The 26100-nt window shown below is 44.7% G+C and overlaps 1 protein-coding gene across 1 annotated transcript in view; it reads left to right on the forward strand.

Annotated features, from left to right (window-relative positions):
- Positions 1-26100, forward strand: part of PSMD2 (proteasome 26S subunit, non-ATPase 2) — a 37981-nt gene that overhangs the window by 2785 nt on the left and 9096 nt on the right. Inside the window, exons 2-16 of the mRNA XM_015824262.1 lie at positions 309-365; positions 2706-2870; positions 4117-4238; positions 4928-5152; positions 6676-6834; positions 9284-9428; positions 12240-12300; positions 13854-14000; positions 15907-16013; positions 18144-18271; positions 19098-19185; positions 19539-19701; positions 21328-21429; positions 21845-21990; positions 23724-23811. Of these exons, the coding sequence (XP_015679748.1) occupies positions 345-365; positions 2706-2870; positions 4117-4238; positions 4928-5152; positions 6676-6834; positions 9284-9428; positions 12240-12300; positions 13854-14000; positions 15907-16013; positions 18144-18271; positions 19098-19185; positions 19539-19701; positions 21328-21429; positions 21845-21990; positions 23724-23811 (1867 nt within the window). The 5' untranslated portion in view covers positions 309-344. The remainder of the gene's footprint in view (positions 1-308; positions 366-2705; positions 2871-4116; positions 4239-4927; positions 5153-6675; positions 6835-9283; positions 9429-12239; positions 12301-13853; positions 14001-15906; positions 16014-18143; positions 18272-19097; positions 19186-19538; positions 19702-21327; positions 21430-21844; positions 21991-23723; positions 23812-26100) is intronic.

Consider the following 26100-nt stretch of genomic DNA (forward strand, 5'->3'; position numbering starts at 1 on the left):
GCTTGCTTGCTAGATCTGCCTGAAATTCAAACAAATGCTGGTGTTTATGACATGAAGCCTATAATTTGTTGTTATTTTTCTCAATTGGCTTAATGAAGATTTCTCTCACTGCTTGAATTTCAAATGTTTCTATCTTCATTTGTATGTATTAATGATTAAATGTGGGTTACAGTGCCATCGTCACCTTGCTGTTGCATTGCTTTGTATTCCTGTTTCATCCATCAGTTTAATTACAGTTCAGAATAGTTGAAGATGTAGGTTTTCACAGAAGCCTGGATTTTCACATTTTTTTCCTTCCTTCCTTACAGTCTGAGGAAGACAAACAACTACAAGATGAGCTGGAAATGCTTGTGGAGCGTCTGGGAGTAAGTTCTGTTCTTGACTGTAAACTTGTAGAATATCAGAATATATTGATTTTCCAACTCTAGGAACTATAGAGCGTCATACGGCAATAAAGCACATGCTATACTATAGTGACAATCCTATGTATGATACAGGTAGTCCTCAAGTTACGACCGCGATTGAGCCCAACATTTCTGTTGCTAAGTAAGACATTTGTTAAGTGAGTTTTGCCCCATTTTACGATTATTTTTTTTTGCCACAGTTGTTAAATGAATCCCTGTGTTTGTAAAATTAGTAACAGGGTTGTTAAATGAATCTCCCTTCCCCATTAACTTTGCTTGTCAGAAAGTTACAAAAAGTGATCACACAGGGCCCCAAGAGACCGCAACTGTTATGTATCAGTTGTCAAGCATCTGAATTTTGATCAGGTGATCATGGGGATACTGCAATGGTCATAAGCGTGAAAGTGTCAAAAGTGTGCCATGGTAACTTCAGACGGTCACTAAACAAACGGTTGTAAAATTGAGGACTACCTGTATATTCTTTCTGACAAGGATAGTGTGCATGTTGTGGCTTTTACCCTATTCTCATAATAAAATTCATTCTCGCTAGTTGACAGTGTTGATCCATCCAAAACACTAACGCTGTTTATAAAAATGATATTTTAAGTAAAACTATCAACGGGCTACAGATAGCCCTTGACTTGTGACTGTAAAAGACCCCAGAATTTTTGTTGTAAGTCACGAGATTGTAAATTGAAGCACCTATGTGACTGGGCCCAGTTGTATTACTTTGTAAGACAGATGTTTTGATTGGTTCATCATTGCTGTCATGAATCTAAAACTTCCTTTGCATCCTTTTTTGTTTCAAATCTTACTATATTAACGGCATTCTTAGATGATCTCCAAAATAGCACAACATAAAATGGGGCAGTTACCACATGCCCTAAAAGGGAGAGTTCCATGGAAGTGCTTCCGCGAAGCCGCTTAGGCACCACCTTCCTATTGGACAGTGAAGAGGATAACCTGGAAGAAAGCTCTCACCATTGTTTTAATGTTTGTGAGGTTCTTGGTTATTTTTGCCTGACTATTGTGTGACCAAGAACAGCATGGTGGCCTAGTGGTAAGGACCCTTCCTTCCCACTATGGAGGTTGAGAATTCAATCCTAGTTAGTGGGGGATGTTTCTTTCCTAGGGCTCAGAAAAAAACAAAACTGCAAACTCCATATAGGCGTCAGGAAGGACACCTGGTCAGTAAATGTTCAGCTCCATCCAATTGCCCCGACTCTACCTGAGTAGAATAGAATAGAATAGAGCTGGAAGGGACCTTGGAGGTCTTCTAGTCCAGCCCCCTGCTCAAGCAAGAGGTCCTATACCATCTCAGTCAGATAATTGTCCAGTCTCTTTTTAAAAACTTCTAATGATGGAGCGCCCACGATTTCTGGGGGTAAGCTGTTCCATTGGTTGATTGTCCTCACTGTCAGGAAGTTTCTCCTTAATTCCAGGTTGCTTCTCTCTTTGACTAGTTTCCAACCATTGTTTTTCGCCCTTCCCTCTGGTGCTCTGGTGAATAAAATGACCCCCTCTTCTATGTGGCAGCCCCTCAGATACTGGGACACTGCTATCATGTCTCCCCTATTTCTTCTTTTCTTTAGACTAGCCAAACCCAAGTCCTGCAGCTGTTCTTTGTATGTTTTAGCCTCCGGGTCTTTGATCATCTTAGTTGCTCTTCTCTGAATTTTTTCTAAACTCTCAACTTTTTTGTGATATGGTGACCAAAATTGGCTGCAGTATTCGAGGTGTGGTCTTACTAGGGCTTTATAAAGTGGTACTAATAGGAATAGGAACCACAGGGTCATAAAAAGGAGGTCTTTTTTATTGTGTGACCAATGGTGGACTGAACGGAGCAGTTGCCTGACCCTTCAGGACTCTTAACCAAATAGTTATGTCTTGTTTATAGTAAATGTGCTCTTAGTACCAGTCCCATAGCAAAGGTTTGAGCGGATTCGTACAGCATTAACCTTGTGAACTCTCAAGCTTCCTCCTTCCGTTATATATTCAAGATGGACAGTATTTAATTTGCTACGTATATGTAGGGATGTGGGCCTGTACATATGTTGTTCATAGTATGTTTAGGTGTGTGTCGTGTATGTGTTTCCCTTTGAGAGCGGGCAACTAAATTTCATTTTTGATGTGTGCCGTTGCGCCCACAGTAAAAAAAAAATGACAATAAAGGTTATCTTATCTTATCATACTTAACAGAAGCAGCAATCTTATCATACTTAACAGAAGCAGCAATTTTGCAGGGAGAGCTTGGCCTGTAAATTTTTGTTTCCTTCCTAACGATCACCGATCTGATTGCAGGAGCAGGACACGGCTCTTTATCGTCCTGCCCTGGAAGAGCTGCGCAGGCAGATCCGCTCTTCCACGACCTCCATGACTTCTGTGCCCAAGCCCTTGAAGTTCCTGCGGCCACATTACGGCAAATTGAAAGAGATCTACGAAAACATGGCTGCAGGGGAAAACAAGGTGCGTAACCTGGATTGATTGAGCAATCTCTCTCTCTCTCTCTCTCTCTCTCTCTCTCTCTCTCTCTCTCCCTCCCTCTCCCTCCCTCCCTCCCTCCCTCCCTCCCTCTTTGTCCTTTCTAATAGCTAGCCAGCTCACAAATTGGCCCCAGGTTGTCACCAATCTAAACACTGATTTAATTTTCTTTGCTGCTTTTTCTTCGTTTCAAAGATCACTATCTTCACTGCGTACCTTCACACGATCTCCAAAATAGCAGAACATAAAATGGGTGGCAAGTGAGAGCCGGTTTGGTTGCAGTCTGGGACCTGGGAGACTGTGAGTTCTAGTCCCGCCTTAGGCATGAAAGCCAGTTGGGTGACAAGTCCAGTAACTCTCTCAACAAGCCACTGCGTTGCGTGGGTGACAACGCCGGTGGGTCCATTCCTTTCAACACTCAGTTGAGCTGAAAAAAGAAGGCCGGCCACTTACTAAGAAAAAAGATAAAATGGGTGGCAGTTGAGGTGGAACCCAAGAGGGCTCCTCTAATGTGACTTAAAAGCTCCCTTTACAGTTGGCTTATAAGAGGACTTATTCATAAGGAGAGCAAATGTGTTGCTCGTTCCTTTGAGGAAGGAAAGTGTGTTTTTTTTTAGCTTTAAAAAGCCAAAAGCATCTTTCTATTAGGAGAGAAGGTCCTTAATATTGCGTACAGGTGGTCCTTGACTTACGACCCCACAACTGAGCCCAAAATTTCCATTGCTAAGCAAGACTGTCGTTAAGTGAGGTTTGTCCCATTTGACGACCTCTTGTGCCACCGTTGTAAAGTGAATCCACTGCAGTTGTGAATCACGTCGTTGAGCAAATCTGGCTTCCACCGTTGCTTCTGCTTGTCGGAAGCCAGCTGGGAAGGTTCCAAATAGTGACCACATGGATCCTGGGACAGTGCAGCTGCCATAAATACATGCTAGTTGCCCAACACCTGAATTTTGATCGTGTGACCATGGAGAGGCTGCAACAGTCGTCGGTGTGAAAAGCGGTCATAAGTCACTTTTGCAGTGCCGTTGTAACTTCAAACGGTCACTAAACAGATGTTTGTAAATCTAGGACTGCCTGTAACCATCCCTGGAGACTCTGAATTGAATATTGTTCTTTATTCAGGCAGGCTGTGAAGCATAACCCAGAGTGGTGTTGTGCCACCTTTCAGTTTTAGGACGTGTTAGCCAGAGGTGTCGTTTGATACAGTCTTGACATCTCTTTCTCCTTGTAGCGTTTTGCTGCTGACATTATATCTGTTTTGGCCATGACGATGAGCGGAGAGCGAGAGTGTCTGAAATATCGGTTGGTGGGGTCCCAAGAACCCTTAGCTTCATGGGGACATGAATATGTCAGGTAAGGAGCAAGCTAAGATGTTTGACGATCTAGAACAGGGGCCCTCAACCTTGGCAACTTTAAGACTTGTGGACTTCGACTCCCAGAATTCTGGGAGTTGCCAAGGTTGAGAACCCCGATCTAGAACAGCAGCCCCCAACCTTTTGGGCATCAGGGTGTGGCTCCATGGAGGAAAATTTCCGGGGACCGGAGGGGGCGTGGTTTTGGGTGCTGCCTGCATCCCCTGGATGGGGCTTCACTTGTTTGCGCAGCCCGGTTTCTGGCATGCCGGTCCAGGTCCACAGACTGGTTATTGGGGACCTCTGATCTAAACATCAATAATACAGTTCTTTTGAACTATGTAGTTCTTTTTTATTATTAAACATCACCTTTCATCTGCAGAGCACAGAAGACTTTCAAGCGATGTCCCAGTTAACACTGTTTCTTCAGTACAGTCTCTGGCAGCAGGTGTTTTCTTAACCAAGGCTGCTGATGTCTCTTTTGACATATACTCTGTTATTTGGAGTCTTCCTTACAATAAAGCAGATAGAAAGATTTAATTCCCAAGTTCAGTAAAGGTAGCTCCGGAATTTCACGGGCTGGAAAAACAAAATATAAACTTGCCAGACCCCCCAAAAAGGTGACCTACCGTAGGGAGTTTGTTTGGTTTGGTTTTGAACTCATGCCATTTTATTCCATTGCCCCCGCAGACACCTGGCAGGTGAAGTCGCCAAGGAGTGGCAGGAGATTGACGAGGCAGACAAGACTCAGAAGGACACCCTTTTAACTCTCGTGAAGGAGATTGTGCCCTACAACATGGCCCACAATGCTGAGCACGAGGCCTGTGATTTGCTCATGGAAATTGAGCAGATGGACATGCTGGAGGAATATATCGATGACAATGCCTATGCCAAAGTTTGTCTCTATTTGACCAGGTGAGGGAGCTGTGCTTTCTGAGTTTTGTGGAGTTCAGCTCATAAGAGTTGGCAAGGCTGAATGAGGTCACTGAGACCAACTCTTCTGATGAATGCAGAGATCCAGATTCAGACATTCATGGTCGGTGGCTATCCAAACCAAATTTCTCTGCATAATCGGTTCTACGGTTCAATTACAAAAGGTTTTTTTTCCTGACACTCAGATCCTTTATTCCAGTGTTTCTCAGCCTTGACAATTTTAAGGCATGTGGACTTCAACTCCCAGAATTCCACAGCCAGCATTGCTGGCTGTGGAATTCTGGGAGTTGAAGTCCACATGCCTTAAAATTGTCAAGGTTGAGAAACACTGCTTTATTCTTTTCTTTTCAGATTCATGAAGAATGCTATTCACCTCTCTACCTTCTCAAAACTATATGTTTCCAGTTCCTTCCTATCTTATTCTTCTAAAATCCCAGTGAACCTTTTTCTCTCTTAGCCTTTGAACCTAACTCCTTTGTGTGTGGAGTTCAGAATAGTACTCAAAGTGGAATTATTATTTCTTTTAGACCAGACATGTCAAACTCGTGACGTCACGTGATGTCGCGCAACGTATCGGAGCTTTTTCGCCATTGCCGGCAATGGGGTTGGCGCGGCTCCGGTATGATGAAACCGGCCCGTGGGCTGGCAGTTTGACACCCCTGTTTTAGACATAATAGAATTAGAAACTCATTCTGCTGAGGCAGTCCAGTATGACAAAGAATTGTTGCAAAGAAATGCAGGCGCTTAAGTGTAGGGCAGTGTTTGCCAATCTTGGCAACTTTTAAGACGTGTGGACTTCACGTTTATAGTGAATGTGCTGACTGGGGAATTCTGGGAGTTGAAGTCCACGTGTCTTAAAGTTGCCACGCTTGGAAATCCCTGGTCTAGGATATTCAGAGCCCAAGTCCTGATTGATTGTGATAGGCTTGCATTCATTTATAATGCAACAAAAAGTGTGCTTTGTGCTGAAATTAACCTGATAAGAAAGGTATAATTAGCCATAAATTCTAAAGCTTATCAATCAGCTCATCATTTTCCAAAAGGTTCCTCTCCCCCCCCCCCCCCCCCCCCCCCCCCCCCCACCACNCCCCCCCCCCCCCCCCCCCCGCTCCCTTAAAGGAACCGATTCCCAATTTAGATAACTTCTATATTTGCTGTTTGGTAGGATTTCTGTCTGCTTGGATTTTTCTGTACAATACAGCAGACAGATCACTCTTCCATGGTGATACCATGACAAATTGTGGCTCACATATGCCTCAATATGCACATGGTGTTTTTCTCCTCTTCCAGCCCACCTACAGAATATTTTTCACGAGTTTAATAATTCTCTTCATCGCATATCGAAAACTTTAATTTGGCAGGAGGGGCTGAGGGCCAACCAAGGTTTGGGGAACTTCCTTGAGGCACTGTGTAACACTGTTGTTGTGAAAAAAAGGACCAGTTGGCTAACAGACGTAGTGCTAACCAAACTTCATTTTCTGCCCCTCTCTTCCTTATTTTTCAAGCTGTGTGAGCTATGTCCCCGAGCCAGAGAATTCTGCCCTCCTTCGTTGTGCCCTTAGCATCTTTCGCAAGTTCAATCGCTACCCTGAAGCCCTGCGTTTGGCCCTCATGCTGAATGACATGGAACTGGCAGAAAACATCTTCATTTCCTGCAAAGATGTGTAAGTAGCGCTCCCTAGAATTGGGGTGCTGTTGGCAGATCCACAGGATTCAGGGTTAGGAGAATCGTTACGTCTAGAGCCTTATCCAAAGTCCCTTTGATTCATAGGTATAAGAAAGATGTTGAGACTCTAGAAAGAGTGCAGAAAAGAGCAACAAAGATGATTAGGGGAGTGGAGGCTAAGACATATAAGCAACGGTTGCTGGAATTGGGTATGTCTAGTTTAATGAAGAGAAGGACGAGGGGGGACATGATAGCAGTCTTCCAGTATCTCAGGGGCTGCCCCAAAGAAGAGGGAGTCAAGCTATTCTCCAAAGCGCCTGAAGGCAGGACAAGAAGCAACGGATGGAAACTAATCAAGGAGAGAAGCAACCTGGAACTAAGGAGAAACTTCCTGACAGTTAGAACAATTAACCAGTGGAACAACCTGCCTCCAGAAGTGGTGAATGCTCCAACCCTGGAAGTTTTTAAGAAGAGACTGGACAGCCATTTGTCCAAAATGGTATAGGATTTCCTGCCTGAGCAGGGGGTTGGACTAGATGACCTCCAGGGTCCCTTCCAACTTTATTATTATTATTATTATTATTGCTAGCTGTACCCGGCCACGCGTTGCTGTGGTTCAGTCTGGTAAAAGCGTGTGTTGCTTTTACGTCCAACAGATGGCGCTGTTTTTTTAAAAAAACATGTTTTTACCTGTCACAGGTGTGGCATCTATATAATATAGGTATATAAAAACACGTGTATTCGAATGCAACGTTGTGTCAAAATTTCAAAGCAATCGGTGAAGCACTTTCAGAGATTTAAGATTTTGAACAAACGAACATTTACATTTTTATTTATATAGATTAGGATGATGATGATGGAATCTGAACTCGATGATGTCAAAGCTTCGCCTATTTCCAGTTATCTTTTTAATAGTTCAAGTTAGGTGTCGGTATCCAGCTTCCCCTCTGTATAGGATTTCAACTCCTTTTGGCTCCATCTACAATGCCCAGTCAGAAAGAATGTTAAGAACTCTTATTAAGTACCAGGCTTTCATCCCAGAATAGAAGCGATAGATGTACAAAATAAAACAATGAAAAATAAAACAATGAATAGTAAATAATAGCCCAAAATTTATCCTCTGATATCATAAACCTCTAGGGGAAAGTAAAATGTTGCTTAATTGAAATGGATAAAATGTTTGGAAACTAGGGGAAGGAACAGTGACTTTCAGTGAAACTCGCCAATGTTATCAGTGATCGTGATTATCTTCCTGATAACGGGATATCTTATTTATTTCATTACTTATATTTATTGTGGCTGACCACTCCAGCAGGGTCTGGGCTGCTTACAAAATCCATCGGCAAGCTAATTAAAAACATAGACAAAAGACGAGTCTGGAGTTACAATACCCATTAAAACAGGGCTTTTCAACCTTTTCACCCATTGTACCATTTTTAGGATAGGGCAATATCCGAGTACCACCAGTCGCCTAGCAAGGTGTCAAAAACTTGATGACCAAAAAAAAAAAAAAAAAAAAGGAAAAAAATGATGAAGTACGGGTAGTCCTCGACTTACAACAGTTCGCTTAGTGACTGTTTGAAGTTACAATGGCACTGAAAAAAGTGCCCCCTAAGCCACAGCCGAGCAAGACACCTGCCTGCCCGCCCAGCGGCGCTCTTCCTCCTGTCTGAGGTTTTCATTGTTGTGAGCATTTCTGTTGAGGATTGGCAGCGGGGGTGGGGTGGGGGGTGTTTGGTTTTTATTCCCCCCCATCTGCTGGGTGTTTGCAGCAGGTTTTGGTCACTTCACATGACTCTGGGACACTATGACCGTCATAAATATGAATCAGTTGCCAAGCATCTGCATGTAAATCACAAGACCTTGGAGAGGCTGCAACATTCCAGCTGATTCTGGCGCTTCTTCTGGGCTCAGCAGAAGCGCCAGGATCAGTGCTGCTTTCCAGCTGATTGGTGCTTCTTTAGGGCTCAGCAGAAGCACCATAATCAGCACCGAGCTCCAGCTGGAGCCTGGCGCTGATCCTGGGGCTTCCGCTGAGCCCTGACAGCCCTGCAGCTCCAGCCGTCTCTCAGGCTTGTGCGGTGCTGCCACCGGTTCAGCTCATTCCCCTCCCCTGCTACCACTTTTCTAGGATGGTCGCGTACCATTTGCCAGGTGCCAATGTACCACAGGTGGTACCCCTACCACTGGTTGAAAAGCCCTGCATTAAAACACAGCCCTCCGCTATGAGCAAAAACTAGGTTTTAAGAGCTTTTGGGAAGCCCGGAAGGATGACCCCGATCCATGTCTGCGGGATGCTGTGACACATGCAAAGCACTGGCTTTGCATGTGTCACAGCCACCAACAGGATATCGCTGAGATTTAATAAATGACCGTTCATTTATCCACTCTAGCTAAATGTTTTTGGCTTGCTGATTAGGTTTTTTTTTTGTTTTTGTTTTTTGCAGAGTTGTTCAGAAACAAATGGCCTTCATGCTGGGCCGCCACGGGGTCTTTCTGGAGCTGAGTGAGGATGTCGAAGAGTATGAGGATCTTACAGAGATCATGTCTAACGTCCAGCTCAACAGTAACTTTCTGGCGTTGGCCAGGGAAGTAAGTTCTCTTGTTCTATCACAAGGTTTTGTTTTTTTCCTAAGAGGATTTTGAATCTTGAAAAAAGGAGCAGCCTGTAGTGACTTGCAGACGGTCCATTTAGAACACACTTGGTTGTTAAAGCAAAGTGAAAGAGCAACTGTGCTTGTGATCTTATTTCAGCTTTTTCCATTGCATTGCAGACCGGCAAAGATCATAAATAAGACTGGGTCATAAAGTTACTTTTTAATCACCGTTTTAACAGTGAACAGTTGGCTAAACGAAGCAGTCACTAAACAAGGCCTGCCTGTATTGTTTCTTAACATTTGACCTCCTTTTCAAAAACATAATGGCCAAAGATGTTGAGATTCTAGAAAGAGTACAGAGAAGATCAACAAAGATGATTAGGGGACTGGAGGCTAAGACAGATAAGGAATGGTTGCTGGAATTGGGAATTGGGACGAGGGGGAACATGATAGCAATATTCCAATATCTCAGGGGCTGCCCCAAAGAAGAGGGAGTCAAGCTGTTTTCCAAAGTGCCTGAAGGCAGGATGAGAAGCAACGGAGGGAAACTAATCAAAGAGAGAAGCAACCTAGAACTAAGGAGAAACTTCCTGACAGCTAGAACAATTAACCAGTGGAACAACCTGCCTCCAGAAGCGGTGAATGCTCCAACACTGGAAGTTTTTAAGAAGAGACTGGGCAGCCATTTGTCCGAAATGGTATAGGGTTTCCTGCCTGAGCAGGGGGTTGGACTAGATGACCTCCAAGGTCCCTTCCAACTCTATTATTATTATTATTATTATTATTATTATTATTATTATTATTATTATTATTATTATTATTATCAACACTGGTATTGCATTGCTTTCTTAGGAGAGCTGAGCGTGTGTTTAAATATTTGAAATTATAGTGCTGATCTACTTATATACTATTTCTCTGCTCTCACTTCTTCTAGCAGTAAAGGCTGCTTATTTGACACTAAAATGCTCTCTGGACAATTTAGCGTAAAAAAAACCCGGCATCTCCAGAGATTTCCAATACCTGTCCCCATTTCTAAATTTCACTTATAAATGAAACAGGATTTGAAGCCCTGGAGTCTTTTTTTTCGTCCCCATGTATTTGTGCGGGGTGATTCAGTTACTTGATTCTAACCCTTTTGTGAATCACTCTTTGCAGCAGGGTGCAAAATATTTTGAATTCAAAACAGGTCCTCGGAAGAGCTGTTCTGAGTTCACCTGGAACGTTCTGGCAGCATTGCCCAGATACCAGAAGCATTCAGAATGTAAAACAGTGAAGTTAGCTCCACGTATTTCTGGCAAGGTCAGAACAACCCGGTGTAGCTTGAAACAGTTATTTCTAGATCAAAACATTTCAAATTCAACATGTTTCGCATTTCTAATGAGCAGAAATGCTCAGCGGGGCATCTGTGTTCAGTGAGAGTTTAAAAAAAGGAAAAACTGTTCTTCAGCTTTCAGCAAATCTTCTCTTTGATTTGGGCATTCATCCAAAACTGCAGGGAACTTGTGCTACCTGTGGCCCCTCAAAACTCATTCTTTTCCAGTTTCCCCAAGTTCTCCCTAATTGCATTGGATTAAAAGTGGAAGGCGATTACTGGAGAACTGAGTAGCAGAAAAATGATAAAAGTTAAGCCGACATCATTGCTATCCAAAGCCTTCTTGCAAATTGTGGGTTTAAAATGATTTGCTGTGATCTAGTAAGACAGCATACTAAAAAGCAGAGACATCACCCTGCCAGCAAAAGTGCGTATAGTCAAGGCCATGGTTTTCCCAGTTGCAATGTATGGCTGTGAAAGTTGGACCATAAGAAAGGCTGAGCGCCAAAGAATGGAGGCCTTTGAACTATGGTGCTGAGAAGACTCCTGCGAGTCCCCTGGACTGCAAGGCGATCAATCCGGTCAGTCCTAGAGGAGATCAACCTCAACTGTTCTTTAGAAGGCCAGATCCTGAAGTTGAAACTCAAATACTTTGGCCACCTAATGAGAAGGAAGGACTCACTGGAGAAGAGCCTAATGCTGGGAAAGATGGAGGGCAAGAGAAGAAGGGGACGACAGAGAATGAGGTGGCTGGAGGGAGTCACTGAAGAAGTAGGCGTGAGCTTAAATGGACTTCAGAAGATGGCAGAGGACAGGAAGGCCTGGAGGAACGTTGTCCATAGGGTCGCGATGGGTCGGACACGACTTTGCAACTAACAACAACAACAAAGTAAGACAGAGGCCCCCAACTTTTGGGGCACCAGGGACCGGCTTCGTGGAGAAAATTTTTTCCAAGGACCAGAGGGAGTGTGGTTTTCTGTGCTGCCTGCATCCCATGGATGGAACTTTGCTTATTTGCACAGCCCGGTTGCTGGCGTGCCGTGGCCCGTTGCTGGTCCACGGACCAGGGGTTGGGGACCCCTGTAGTAAGATACAGGCAAGCTAAGAAAGTTGTACAAAGTGATTGAATGTGGGGTGTTACATCATGGAAAATCAAATTAAAGTTTTGATTTGGGGCGACAGTGGGACATGGGTGATAAATTAGATGAATTTTCAGTTCCCCCTATCTAAATGACGCTATGGCTTATTTATTACTTTACCACTGTCTGCTTCTCCTGCAAGTGAATGTGCTCAATATATTATGTTTGAATAGCATTAACCTTGATTTCAGGGTTGTTGTTTTTTATAACTCAAAAGTGTTGCGAACCACACCTATTTTGGTCATTCTGTGATTCCATATATATTTTAAACATGGATGGTGGCTTAATTTAGCAATCAAGTGAAGACTTGTTTTATACATGGGACATCAGAGATAACTCTTTCTTTTGCCTCCAGCTGGACATCATGGAGCCCAAGGTGCCAGATGACATTTACAAAACGCATCTAGAAAATAACCGTAAGTGCTGGGCTTAAAATAGTGGGGTCCGTGCTGACTCTGGGTTCACTGGAAAATGGATGGAATATCTTGGTTGGTTGTAACCCTTGTCATCAGTCTGATTTACACTGTTTGGATTTAATTTGAGTATAATGAGAGGCAGTTCTAACTATATAACGATGCTTCTTCAGATATAATCGCCCAATTCTATTTGAATTCTCTTTTACAAACTTATCTCTAGCCAGTCACACTCATTAAGTGCGTTCCTCTGCCCAAATTCTTGATTCACACTCTGAGGCTGTTTTTGCCATGGAGTGGGAAACTATATAAATTTGCAATTTCGATTGTTGTGGAATATATCCATAGTAGTTTGAACCTGAACGTTTAGTTTTTTTTAAACAGGGAATGGCCACAGAAGGCATTGTGACATAACAGCATACTTCTGTTTTCAGAATAATTAGTTTGACAAATTACAATTATTAACAGGAGAAGACTGTCATGCACGAAAGATCAGGACCGTGCATTAAGTTCCAGTTAAGCTGATTTATTGCTCATGCTTATTCATAAGAATTTAGTCAACCAACAGCATTAACTTGATGCGATGTAAGAGTTAGCAGAATTCAAGAGGACTTGGACCGCTTGTGGGAACGTAACAACTCCAGGCTGATTCCTCTCTTGACTCTGCCCCCACCTCCCAGACTCTGCCTCGTCTTCTCCAAGGCCTTTCCATAGCCATTCCGGGCTCTGGGCTTAGATGGACTTCAAAAGACCAAAGGAGCGTATGATTTTGCTCCTACAGATAGATTTTTTCAGTACGAACAGCAAACCGAGTCCATAAAACTGCCAAGAAAATTGAACAGAGAGGGGACAATGGGAGTGAAGCTCAATTGGAGGGCCACTTTTTGAGAAGAATGCACCAAGTGCTCTGGAAGGAAGGCCTACATGGCCCATTCCACACTGTTTTAAAAGTGAATCCAAGCACAACTCATTACAGAGTCAAGCCCAGAAGTAAGATTCTCTACAGTTAGAATCTGTTTCAAGTTAGATAATGCCAACTTTATTTGGGAGCCTGGCCACTCCTGAGGTGAAAGATTCTGTTTTTCCATTGGAGAACATTCTTCTGTCTCGGGAGTCATTATCTGGGGAGTTGAGAGGCCCCCAAGAATTTGGAAACTAGGCATACTGTTTCCCTCTAGATCAGGGGTCTTCAAAGTTGGCCCTTTTATGACTTGTGGACTTCAACTCCCAGAATTCCTCAGCCAGGCTGAGGAATTCTGGGAGTTGAAGTCCACAAGTCATAAAAGGGCCAACTTTGAAGACCCCTGATCTAGATCAACCCCAAGCCCTCGCTCTCCCCCCCCCCCCAGTTTTCCATTTGCTCACAGTTTGCTAATTACAAAATCCAGGCAACTTTGTCTATTTAGCAGTGACCGGGTAGTTGTTTTGATGGCTGAAGTCTTGGTTAGGCTGCCGCTTCTTCAAAACGAACAGTTTGCGGCAGAGCACCGATGTTTTCACAGTTCTGATCTCAGCCAGGAGCAATCCACTCACCCTCGTGCTCTCCGCTCCCTCAGGGTTCGGTGGCAGCGGTTCGCAAGTGGACTCAGCTCGCATGAATTTGGCTTCCTCCTTTGTGAACGGTTTCGTGAATGCTGCTTTTGGCCAAGACAAGCTGCTGACGGACGATGGCAACAAGTGGCTCTATAAAAACAAGGACCACGGTGAGGGACGACAAGAAACCCAAGATCTGGGGTCGGGAGGAAGACGGGATAAGGTGGAGACACCTTGCCCCAGGGTGGGAAATTTTGCACTCGCAAGAGATGCTCTTTGGCAGTGAATTCATTATTGGGTAGAATGTAGAATTCTTCTTCTGTGGTCCACTTTCTAAGATACTGGGTGTCATGGTTCCGACAGATGAAACTCTTCAAAAGAACTTGGAGGCATTGTTTACCTTCAAGCAGACATGTCAAACACAAGGCCCGGGGGCCGGATGCGGCCCGCGAAGTGGTTTCATGTGGCCCGCGAAGCCATCCTGGAAACAGTGAGGGAACGGCCCCCGCTGCCTTGGCCTTGGTCCTGGCCCTGGCCGGCCGGGAGCCAATGTACAATTTTGTGGTGGCCCTCTATGCTGAATCGCATTCAGTCTTAACTCCACAAGGCCGTCTGGAAACAGCGAGGAACCAGCCCCTGCCGCGTCGGCCCTGCCCCGTGGGTGCATGCTGGGGAGGTGTCACCCTTTGTGAGGAATGAAGAAATGGACCATGCCTTGGCGCTTGCCCCAGTCCCACCCCCTTCTGCCAGAGACCCTCAGATCTCTCCCACTCCTGCCCAGGCCCCCTCAGGCACCCTTAACACGAACGATATAGAGATGGCCATGCCCACCTAGTAGGCCACACCCAGTCCATCCACGCCTACCCAGTAGGCCCCCCCGCCCCGCCCAGGACAACCGCAATGCTGATGCGGCCCTCAATGAAATTGAGTTTGACACCCCTGCCTTAAAGGATCTTTTATTCAAGTAGCATAATATCAGCACTGCATAATCAAAGCCAAAAACAGAATTCCCCTCCCCTGGGCACATAGNATAGTATCAAAGCACAATTCCCTCCTCCAATTGACAGTCATAAATCACATACTCCAATTAGCTTCCTCTCCAGCCCGCCAATTCTTTTATCCACTCTGGGCTCAATAACCTTGATTCTCATGCTAGGGTTAGTGTTGTTATGTCTAGCTGGACTCTCATTCACATCCCCCCCCAGCATCATCTAACTCTAAAAGTGAAAGGGAAAAAGATGGCTACATTTCCATCTGTTGTCAATGCAAAAACATCCAATGTTAGCAGCGTTGACATCAGAAACTCACCGGAGTGACTCGGCAAGTGGCAGAATCGGGTTGATTTTGCCTGAACTCAGAAATTAAGAGGGTCAGGTCTAATGGTAAATCACCAGGAAACCCCAGAACTGGGATGGCAGGATTCTGGCAGAAGGAATTGACGGCCATTTGTGTAGGGCTGCCAAGAAAATGGCCTGGAGGGGTCCTTAAAGCTAACATGAGTCCAGCTGGACTGGAAGTTGGATTCAAATTGCTTTTTATTTTATTGGCAATGAGAATGCTAATCCTGGACTTCAACTCCCAGAATTCCTGAGCCAGCATGGCTCAGCTTGGAAACTTCTCCCTTTCCCCTCAGCGTGGCTGGCTCAGGAATTCTGGGAGTTGAAGTCCACGAGTCATAAAAGAGCCAAGGTTGCCTACCCCTGCCGTAAATGACCACAAAGAGGTACTTGTATCTCTTTGCTGCCTCTAGTGGCTGTCTGGATTTTTGCAGCCCTGATCCTCTGGTCTTCTAATATTTACCGTGGCCGATGCACTTTTATGAAGGGAGGAGCTGCAGACTTCCCTTCCCGCTCCTCCATTGTTCCAGGCATTTTGCCTTCTCTAGGACAGCCCCAGGAATTGCAACATATGGTGAATAGCTGGGGATGGATGGAGGGAAGATTTCTCAAGTTGTCCATTGCCCAGAATTGATTCGTGCTGGCAGTGAGTAAAACAGAAATGAATAAAAAATAGCCATACTTTGTGAATGTGCTGGTGTTCCCACGATGCAGGCTTTGACTCCCATTTATTCTGCAGGGATGCTGAGTGCTGCAGCCTCGCTGGGGATGATCCTCTTGTGGGATGTGGATGGGGGCCTTACCCAGATTGACAAGTACCTGTATTCGTCAGAAGACTACATCAAGGTGAGCAACCACATTCCTAGCCTAAATGCTTCCGTGGGGAGCAGTCTAATCACAAAGGGATAAAAAAATACCTTGGGTTAGGCTCAACTCCCACAGAGCCTAACCCAGATTTAGGTCAGGGGTAGGCAACCTTGGCTCTTTTATGACTCGTGGACTTCAACTCCCAGAATTCCTGAGCCAGCATGGCTCAGCTTGGAAACCTCTCCCTTTCCCCCTCAGCGTGGCTGGCTCAGGAATTCTGGGAGTTGAAGTCCACCAGTCATAGAGCCAAGGTGGCCTACTCTGGCCTAGGCCTAGGCCACTTTATGACTCGTGGACTTCAACTCCCAGAATTCCTGAGCCAGCATGGCTCAGCTTGGAAACCTCTCCCTTTCCTCTCAGCGTGGCTGGCTCAGGAATTCTGGGAGTTGAAGTCCACGAGTCATAAAAGAGCCAAGGTGGCCTACCCCTGACCTAGGTGTTTCAGGGCTGTGGACTAGATTACAAACTTGGAAAAAAAACATTGTAGAACAAGGTTGATGAGAAACTGTCTCCATAACAGCCAAGAAAACGGCATGGATGCAAAGACGGTCCACATCACTTTGTTCCACAGTGTTTTTCCAAGTTCCCAATCTGGTCTACAGCTCTGAATTCCCAGTTGCCCCCCTCCCCCCAACAATCTGGGTCCTCCTTTTACCGACCTCAGAAGGATGGAAGGTTGAGTCCACCTTGAGCCGGTGAGGATCGAACTGCCAAACTGCTGGCAGCCGGCAGTCAGCAGAATTAACCTGCAATACTGCATTCTAATCACAACTTTTCTCACAGAAAAGTGATTCTAAATCCTGTTTTACCTTCCAGAGTTAGCCATCTACTACCACCTGTTGAGGCAGTTTTCCCACAGTTGAATAATAACTAGACCAGGGGTAGACAACCTTGGCTCTTTTATGACTCGTGGACTTCAACTCCCAGAATTCCTGAGCCAGCCATGCTGAGGGGAAAGGGAGAGGTTTCCAAGCTGAGCCAGGCTGGCTCAGGAATTCTGGGAGTTGAAGTCCACGAGTCATAAAAGAGCCAAGGTTGCCCACCCCTGCACTAGAACTTTGTTTTATACTAATATAAACTACTTCTCCACCTGTCAGTTTATATCACATTATGACCCGCACAGTTAGGTTTCCAGAGTTTCAGGAGTTCATGTACCTGTTTATTAGCAGTGCTTATATACTTATATTGACTTAACAACCATTTGTTTAGTGACCTTTTGAAATCACAACAGCATTGAAAAAAGTGTGGCGTGACCATTTTTCATACTTAGGACCATAGCAGCATCTTCATGGTCACACAAACTTTGGATGCTTGGCAACTGGCGTGTATTTATGACGGTTGCAATGTCCTGGGGTCATCTGGTTTACCTTTTGAGGCCTCCTGACAAACAAATACAGTGGAGAAACCAGATTTATTTGACAACCCTGTTACCAACTTAACAAATTCACTTAACAACTGTGGCAAGTAAAGTCTTAAAATGGCGTCAAACTCACTTAGCCGCCTTGCTCAACCGTAGAAATTTGGAACTTAATTGTGGTCGTAAGCTGAGGACTACCTGTACATCTTCCTCAAGTCATCCTGTCAATTTACAAGAAAAGAAAATATCCAAACCCAGGACTCTAACCTAATTCCATAGCCAAATTTCCAAACACCCAACTTCACCCATCGTGCATCCTAAATTAAAAGCTCTGTCAGAAAACTTTGTCTTGATCACCTTCTGGAACATTCTAGAGAAGCCATATCCACCTTTCCTCACTCTTCGCGGAGATGCAGGGACTAATCTAAAACATTTGGCCAAGTGTAGGTGCTTGAACCCTGAGCAGTTTTCCCTCTCTGCCACGCCTGTTGCCTCGTTGGTGACATCAGTGGGATGCAGGCATTGAAGATGCCTCAGTTGCCCTCAGGTCCTTTGCACTGAAATCCCTTTTTTCCTAATGCTTCATGTGGATGTAAAAAGTACTACAACTCCATTTTTGTGCTATCAATCCTCTTCCACTCAGGCCTGAGCACTTTTTGTGGGGGGGGGGAAGGGGCTCGTTCAACATTAGATATATCTCTTGTGGTATCCTGTATTCTGGACTGTGTTTTCCTTCCTTGTCTTTCCTCCAGTCAGGGGCTCTGCTGGCTTGTGGCATTGTGAACTCTGGGGTGAGGAACGAGTGCGACCCAGCCCTTGCGCTGCTCTCCGACTACATCCTTCACAACAGCAACACCATGCGCATCGGTGCCATCTTTGGGTGAGGATCTGCCTGGTCTTCCGTTTTTTTCCTCACGCAGCACAGGAAACATGTCGTGATTCCGATACACGAGGCCACAGAATAAAAAAGAACTTCTAGGCAAAAGTTTTCCTTAAAGAACATATTTATTTGGCTACATGGTATCGGCACGATCAAAAGCGAAACCAAGACTGAAGCTCCCTCCCAAAAGTTACAGTGTTACAAAGTTGAACTTCCCACCCCAGCAATATGTCATAAATCATATTCCCCAATAATCTACTTTGGTGGGCTTTCTAAGGGAAGCTACAGCCCGTGCCAAAACCCAGGCAGCAGTGACCTTGGTTCCCACAGGAATATTTATTGTTTTGTCTTAGCTCAGGGGTGGGCAACCTTGGCTCTTTTATGACTCGTGGACTTCAACTCCCAGAATTCCTGAGCCAGCATGGCTCAGCTTGGAAACCTCTCCCTTTCCTCTCAGCGTGGCTGGCTCAGGAATTCTGGGAGTTAGTCCATGAATCATAAAAGAGCCAAGGTTGCCTACCCTTGACCTATACCATCTCAGACAAGTGACTGTCTAGCCCAGGGGTAGGCAACCTTGGCTCTTTTATGACTCATGGACTTCAACTCCCAGAATTCCTGAGCCAGCCACGCTGAGGGGAAAGGGAGAGGTTTCCAAGCTGAGCCATGCTGGCTCAGGAATTCTGGGAGTTGAAGTCCACGAGTCATAAAAGAGTCAAGGTTGCCTACCCCTGTCTTAGCTGAAGAATACACCTTCCCCCTCCCAATTCTGTGGCAACCACACACACACACACACACACTTCAAACCACTTTGTGCTCTCTCTGGCAGGCTGGGGTTGGCCTACGCGGGATCCAACCGAGAAGATGTCCTGACCTTGCTGCTTCCTGTGATGGGTGATTCCAAATCCAGCATGGAGGTGAGAGAGCAGAAACTTTAAAAATTGGCTGAGAACTCTGTTGTGGGAAGGGAGTGAGGATATGGAATTGGAGATCCTTGACATCTGTCTAAGTGGGGCTTGCTCACAAAATGTTCTGACGACAATTGATTGCAAAACCTATGGACTTCAACTCCCAGAATTCCCTGTCTGAGAAATTCTGGGAGTTCAAATCCACAAGTCTTAAAATTTGGAGAGCCCTGCTCTAGCTTGCAAGAAATAGCCTTTTCTTGCAAGACTCTGTCGGATAACTTTTCCCCCCATCTATGTGGTTTTGTGTGTTTTTTTTGAAGAGCTTATGAAGGTGATGAACTGGGCTCTCTCTTTCTCTCCAGGTGGCTGGCGTGACAGCCCTGGCCTGTGGAATTATTGCAGTGGGCTCCTGCAACGGAGACGTCACCTCTACCATCCTCCAAACCATCATGGAGAAGTCCGAGACGGAGCTGAAGGACACCTACGCCAGATGGCTGCCTCTTGGCCTGGGCCTGAACCATCTGGGTAAGGGAATTCTCTCGGACGGTCCATGGATGTCAGAAAAGATTCTGCATAAGAGGGAGGTGACAGAATTGCCCTTGAATGCTAATTATAGGTGCATCATAATTGCCCGTGAACGGGCTGCCCCTTCTCCCCATCCCCTCTTGAAACAAGAGCATCATTTCTGAATTTTAAGTTGGAAGGAAATGGAAAAGAACGGTGTACAGGTAGTCCACACCCTACAGTCACAATTGAGTCCAAAATTTCTGTCCTGGGGTCCTGGGTTTATTATCATTTGGCACTTTCTTAGGGAGCTTCTGACAAGCAGAGTCAGTGGGGGGAACCAGAGTTGCTTAACGAACTGCATAATTCACTTAACAACTGTAGTGTCTTGCTTAATCACCATGGCAAAAAAAAGAGATCCCAAAATGGTGTAAGACTCACTATAAACAACTGCCTTGCTTAGCAGTGAAAATTTGGAGCTCAGTTGTGGTCTTACGTCAGAGGACTTACCTGTATTGGCCTGGCCTGGGCTGTATTAACCTCTAGGCCACAGGTTCCCCTCCTGTCAGCAGAAATCAGGGAGGATATATCTATATGTTGGGTGAAGCACCCGGTCTACCAAGTATAGGACGAACCAATCTAAATTAAGATAGAATTTAAACCGGAATTGTGTTTGCTAGGAATATTAGGATCTAATTATGGAAAAAGAGAATGAGTACTTAATATTACATGTATTAACAGCTGCGAGAATAGCATTTGCCCAATTTTGGAAAAATGAAAATCTACCTTCTGACCAGATTATAATAAGAAAAATACTTGAATGTGCAGAAATGGACAGATTAACTTTAGAAATGACAGAGAAAGAAGACTCAATCTATTTTAAAACGTGGGATAAATTTTTACCAATGGTTAGCAACATGATAGAATGAGAAAAGGTTATGAAACTTAATGGGATAATTGATATTTTGTATTTAAATTTCTTGTTTATTCCTATGAATTTTTCTTCTTTTTTTAAATTTGTGATTTTAACAATAAGTAATTATAATTAATAAGTAATATATTAATGTTAAAGTTATTATAATTAATTTGTAATATATTAGTAATATTAAGTATTGCTATTTTATATTAATTATTATGATTGAATATGTATACCCGGACGGGTTTACTTGCTGAAGCGTTGACTTATTGTGGGGGACATCCCCACTATTGTATCTATCCCTTCCCTTGGTCTAGCCTTTTTTGTTTGTCACCCCTTGTTATACCCTTATTGACCCCACTTCCCCTTCATTCTTATAAAATCTAATAAAATATTTATATATATGTATATAAAAAGCAATCTGCTTCTGCGTTTTGCTCCAGTCTAGGAGCATTTTTGCAGGTAGACGTCGCTACTGTGATAACTGTAAATTCAACATTTTTGTAGCTGACAAAGAGTTAAAGGGAGACTAGTATAGCTATTTCGAGCTCTTTAGCTCTCCCCAGCTAGTCATACCCATCTGAGATTCGAACCTGGGCAGCTGGCATGTTAGGCAGCTAGGCCTGGACTGGGCAATGGATGTAGACGTTCTTTCCTGTTCAGACGGCCTCGATAGAACATCGGTCACTTGAGTGGATGCTGAAGTGTTTTTGTACCCACTTTTTTTACAGGAAAGGGTGAGGCCATTGAAGCGATCCTGGCTGCCCTGCAGGTTGTGTCTGAACCTTTCCGTAGCTTCGCCAACACCCTGGTGGACATCTGTGCCTACGCAGGTGAGTCGGGTGTGGGAATGGGACCTGGGGAGATTCCTGTCCTTTTTAATTCCCGGTCTGCATTCACACAGTACAGTGAACTCAGGTGAAGACTTAGCGCAGGGGTAGGCAACCTTGGCTCTTTTGTGACTCGTGGACTTCAACTCCCAGAATTCCTGAGCCAGCCATGCTGAGGGGAAAGGGAGAGGTTTTCAATCTAAGCCATGCTGGCTCAGGAATTCTGGGAGTTGAAGTCCACGAGTCGTAAAAGAGCCGAGGTTGCCCACCCCTGGCCTAGCGCCTGAATTTGCACAGCAGCTTCATCTTGGTAGGGTTTTTTCCTAGCAGAGCGTGCAACGTGTAAACCCAGAAAACACAGCGCTGTGATGCTCGCAATGTGAATTTGGTCACGAGTTTGTGGTGTTCCCCCCCCCAGGATCTGGGAACGTGTTGAAGGTTCAGCAGCTTCTTCATATCTGTAGTGAACATTTTGATTCCAAAGAGAAGGAGGAGGAGAAGGAGAAGAAGGACAAGAAGGACAAAGAGAAGAAAGAGAGTTCGGCTGACATGGGCGCTCACCAGGTAACGGTTGAAGTCAGTTTTTCATTTTGTAACTTGCCTCTTGAGATCGGTAGACAGTCGAATAGACACTTAAAAGGTGTGGTATTCAGCTAGCATCACAAAAACTTAATTGTTGTCTGGTGATTTTAATCCGTAAGCCCAAATGTGCAGAGGTGTTCCAAAATAATAGGAACAATGGAGTGGTGCTGTTCAGTTTCTCTTTTTTGTCTTGTCTTGCATTCAAAGTTCCTTTTTCTGCTAGCGATGAGGATAGCAGAGAGACAAATGAGGCACTGAACACTCATCCAGGTGTCGGTAAAAACATTTTGCAACCACCTTGCCTTAAGCCAAGGGTAGGCAACCTTGGCTCTTTGATGACTCGTGGACTTCAACTCCCAGAATTCCTGAGCCAGCATGGGGGAACTATGGCCCCTTCATGACTGGTGGACTTCAACTCCCAGAATTCCTGAGCCAGCATGGCTCAACTTGGAAACCTCTCCTTGTCCCCTCAGCATGGCTGGCTCAGGAATTCTGGGAGTTGAAGTCCACGAGTCATAAAAGAGCCAAGGTTGACTACCCCTGCCGTAAGCCGCTAAAATTCATTTGGCTTTATCCATCCAACTACGAGAAGTGGAAATTGTGCCCTGTTCCAAATTCGACACTTGCACATTGGAATTATATAATAAATAGAACCCTGGTTAAAACTGGGGTGGTGTCATGGCTTGTCAGCAAGCTGAGCATTTGCTTACGTTCAGTTTAGTCAACCTGCTTTTCTCTCTGCTCACCTTCTACAGCAGGGGTCTTCAAACTTGGCCCTTTTCTGACTTGTGGACTTCAACTCCCAGAATTCCTCAACCAGCTGAACTAATGGCCTTCCAGTAGTAGACATGTCCTTGGACCGCTGTTTTTGACTAATTCCTGGTGGCACAGAAGGTGCTCGACACCTTCTAAGGAAGTTCTCGTCCTTCTTAAAAATGTTCTTTTCGTTTGCTCCTCTTAACACAACCTGATGGGTTCCCTGCTTGATCCGGCCTTTTGTCAAAAAGCCACAACTTATAAAGTTCCAAAGGAATTGAGGCCAGCACGAATAAGTCCACACAATTAAAGCAGGTTGGGGTAAATGTCCTCACTAATAAGTCATTAGGGAGGGGGGGGGAATCAGAGTAACTTTGCCATGAGATGGGCAACCACATAAATTTGATGATTAAAAAAATCAATAAACTTGGAAGGTGACATGTGAACCTACAACCGGAAGGACCTTACAGTGGGATTAGCTGCAATGCTGAAATGGATCCTCCTACAGCAGGGGTCTTCCAACGTGGCCCTTTTATGACTTGTGGACTTCAACTCCCAGAATTCCTCAGCCAGGCACGCGTGCCTGGCTGAGGAATTCTGGGAGTTGAAGTCCACAAGTCATAAAAGGGCCACGTTGGAAGACCCCTGTCTTAAATCTAACAAACAAAATGGAGGCTGACTGAGGAATTCTAGGAGTTGAAGTCCACAAGTCATAAAAGGGCCAAGTTTGAAGATCCCTGTCTTAAATCTAACAAACAAAATGGAGGCTGGCTGAGGAATTCTAGGAGTTGAAGTCCACAAGTCCTAAAAGGGCCAAGTTTGAAGACCCCTGTTCTACAACAAAACCTGAGCATAGCTTTGGCCAGCACACTTATTCTCCCATAATAAAAAAATATATATCCTATTTAGCGACGTTATGAGGCGTCCTGTGGTTTCAAATGAGGTCTCTCCCGCTGCAGGGTGTGGCAGTGCTGGGGATTGCACTCATTGCTATGGGCGAGGAGATCGGAGCAGAGATGGCTCTACGTACCTTTGGTCATCTGGTGAGTACAAGGTTGGAGACAACAGGGAATGTTCTCTTGCTGTGGGGGAGGGGGCAGTAAGGACTTCAACATAACAGCCATTTGTTTAGTGACCGTGCACACCAGAAACTGGGCTGCGCAAGCGAGCGAAGCCCCACCTGCGAACACGTGGGGAAAAAAAACCCTCTCTCCATAGAACTAGTCCCTGGCACTCCAAAGGTTGGGGGCCGCTGCCTTAAATGACGCCGAGGGATGGGTTTGTAGAGCAAACACAGGACTGGAGGCTAAAGCATATAAGGAACGGTTGCTGGAATTGGGTGTGTCTAGTTTAATGAAGAAGGACGAGGGGGGACATGATAGCAGTGTTCCAATATCTCAGGGGCTGCTACAAAGAAGAGGGAGTCAAGCTGTTCTCCAAAGCACCTGAAGGCAGGACAAGGAGCAACAGATGGGAACTAATCAAGGAGAGAAGCAACCTAGAACTAAGGAGAAACTTCCTGACAGTGAGAACAATTAACCAGTGGAACAACCTGCCTCCAGAAGTTGGGAATGCTCCAACACTGGACGTTTTTAAGAAGAGACTGGACAGCCATTTGTCTGAAATGGTATAGGATTTCCTGCCTGAGCAGGGGGTTGGATTAGATAACCTCCAAGGTCCCTTCCAACTATTATTATTATTAATAATAATAATAGTAATAACAGTAATAATTATAGCCCTCTTTCCCTGCACTGCTGTCTATGGAAGTCCTTACTCTAGCAAGAAGCTACTGGGAGAGCCTTGAAATTTTAAAATCTGCCATGTTTTGGTAGCACAGACGAGCTGGGGTTTCCATCTGGGATGGAAATGAACTCTCTAAGGAGGACTGTTTGCCTTTTATTACAATTCACTTTTAAATATTTATCTTTGGAGGAGGTTCAAAATGTGAATATTTGTATGCCAAGAAAGTGGGAGCAGAAGTTAACACTTAATCTGGTCTATTCCATATTAACTGGCAAATCCCAGATTTTCACTTGTTACCTATCTTTTCTTACTCATTGCTCGTTGGGTGATCTTCACCTGCTCTACAGTGAAAGGGGCGGGGGCAACATTAGCAAAGGAAAGAATGATTTGCCACTATTTTATATTTTGTTTTGTTAATCAAATTTGAATGCCCTTGTACAGCCCCTCTCACAACTGCCACCCAACCATTTAAAGAGTAGCCATGATAGCCCTTTGCATGAAAACCATCGTGGCTCTTAAAAATCTCCTTTTTTTAGTGGTGTCTCCAATCAAATTCTGGTCACTATCAATACTATTTGTTTCCGTGGTGTTAAGCGCATAAGTCCTATGACGACGTAATCCTGAGTGAAAGGCAACTGAAAATTACTGCACTATATTTTCCTTCCAACACGAATAGGGAAATTAAATTTCCCTCAACCAATCAACAAATCTATTCTGTATATAGGCATTTGTAGAAGTAGGATCGTGGTGTAGAATCCACATTATTACATAGGTACACAGCTGTTGAGGAAGATGACAGAGAAGATAAAGAAAAGACCAGCTTTATGTGAACTTAGGGCCAAGAACATTGCAATCTGAAAAACGTTAAAATGTTAAGGTAGCTAACTTCAACCTTTACTTTTTCAGTTGATAGCCTGGGTGGGGGTTGCCATCTATATCCTCTCTGCGAAGCCATTCCACGTTCATCCAGGAAACGGGAATTTAATTAAATGTCTGTGGAGATTCTCAGTCATCCAGGTCAAGGTTGTCCCAAAAGGGCTTTTTCAAAAGGCCGATTTTGTTTTTCCTTGAAGACGTTTCCCTTCTCCAAGAAGCTTCTCCAGGTCAGAACTAAAATCCAGTTGCCTTTGGAAAAAGCCTCTTGGGGCGAACGTAATTACTTTCTGTTACCAAATGTACAGGTATAGTATAGGGCAGGGGTAGGCAACCTCGGCTCTTTTATGACTCATGGACTTCAACTCCCAGAATTCCTGAGTCAGTATAGCTGACTCAGGAATTCTGGGAGTTGAAGTCCATGAGTCATAAAAGAGCCGAGGTTGCCTACCCCTGGATAGGGGGTACCTTGCTCAATAGTAGTAACTGTGAGAGGGACCTCGGAGTCCTAGTGGACAATCACTTAAATATGAGCCAGCCGTGTGCTGCAGCTGCCAAAAAAGCCAACACAGTGCTGGGCTGCATTAACAGAGGGATAGAATCAAGATCACGTGAAGTATTAATACCACTTTACAATGCCTTGGTAAGGCCACACTTGGAATACTGCATCCAGTTTTGGTCACCACGATGTAAAAAAGATGCTGAGACTCTAGAAAGAGT

This window comes from Protobothrops mucrosquamatus, unplaced genomic scaffold (genome assembly GCF_001527695.2).
Source record: "Protobothrops mucrosquamatus isolate PMUCROS unplaced genomic scaffold, P.Mucros_1.0 scaffold2173, whole genome shotgun sequence".
NCBI classification, from domain to species: domain Eukaryota; kingdom Metazoa; phylum Chordata; class Lepidosauria; order Squamata; family Viperidae; genus Protobothrops; species Protobothrops mucrosquamatus.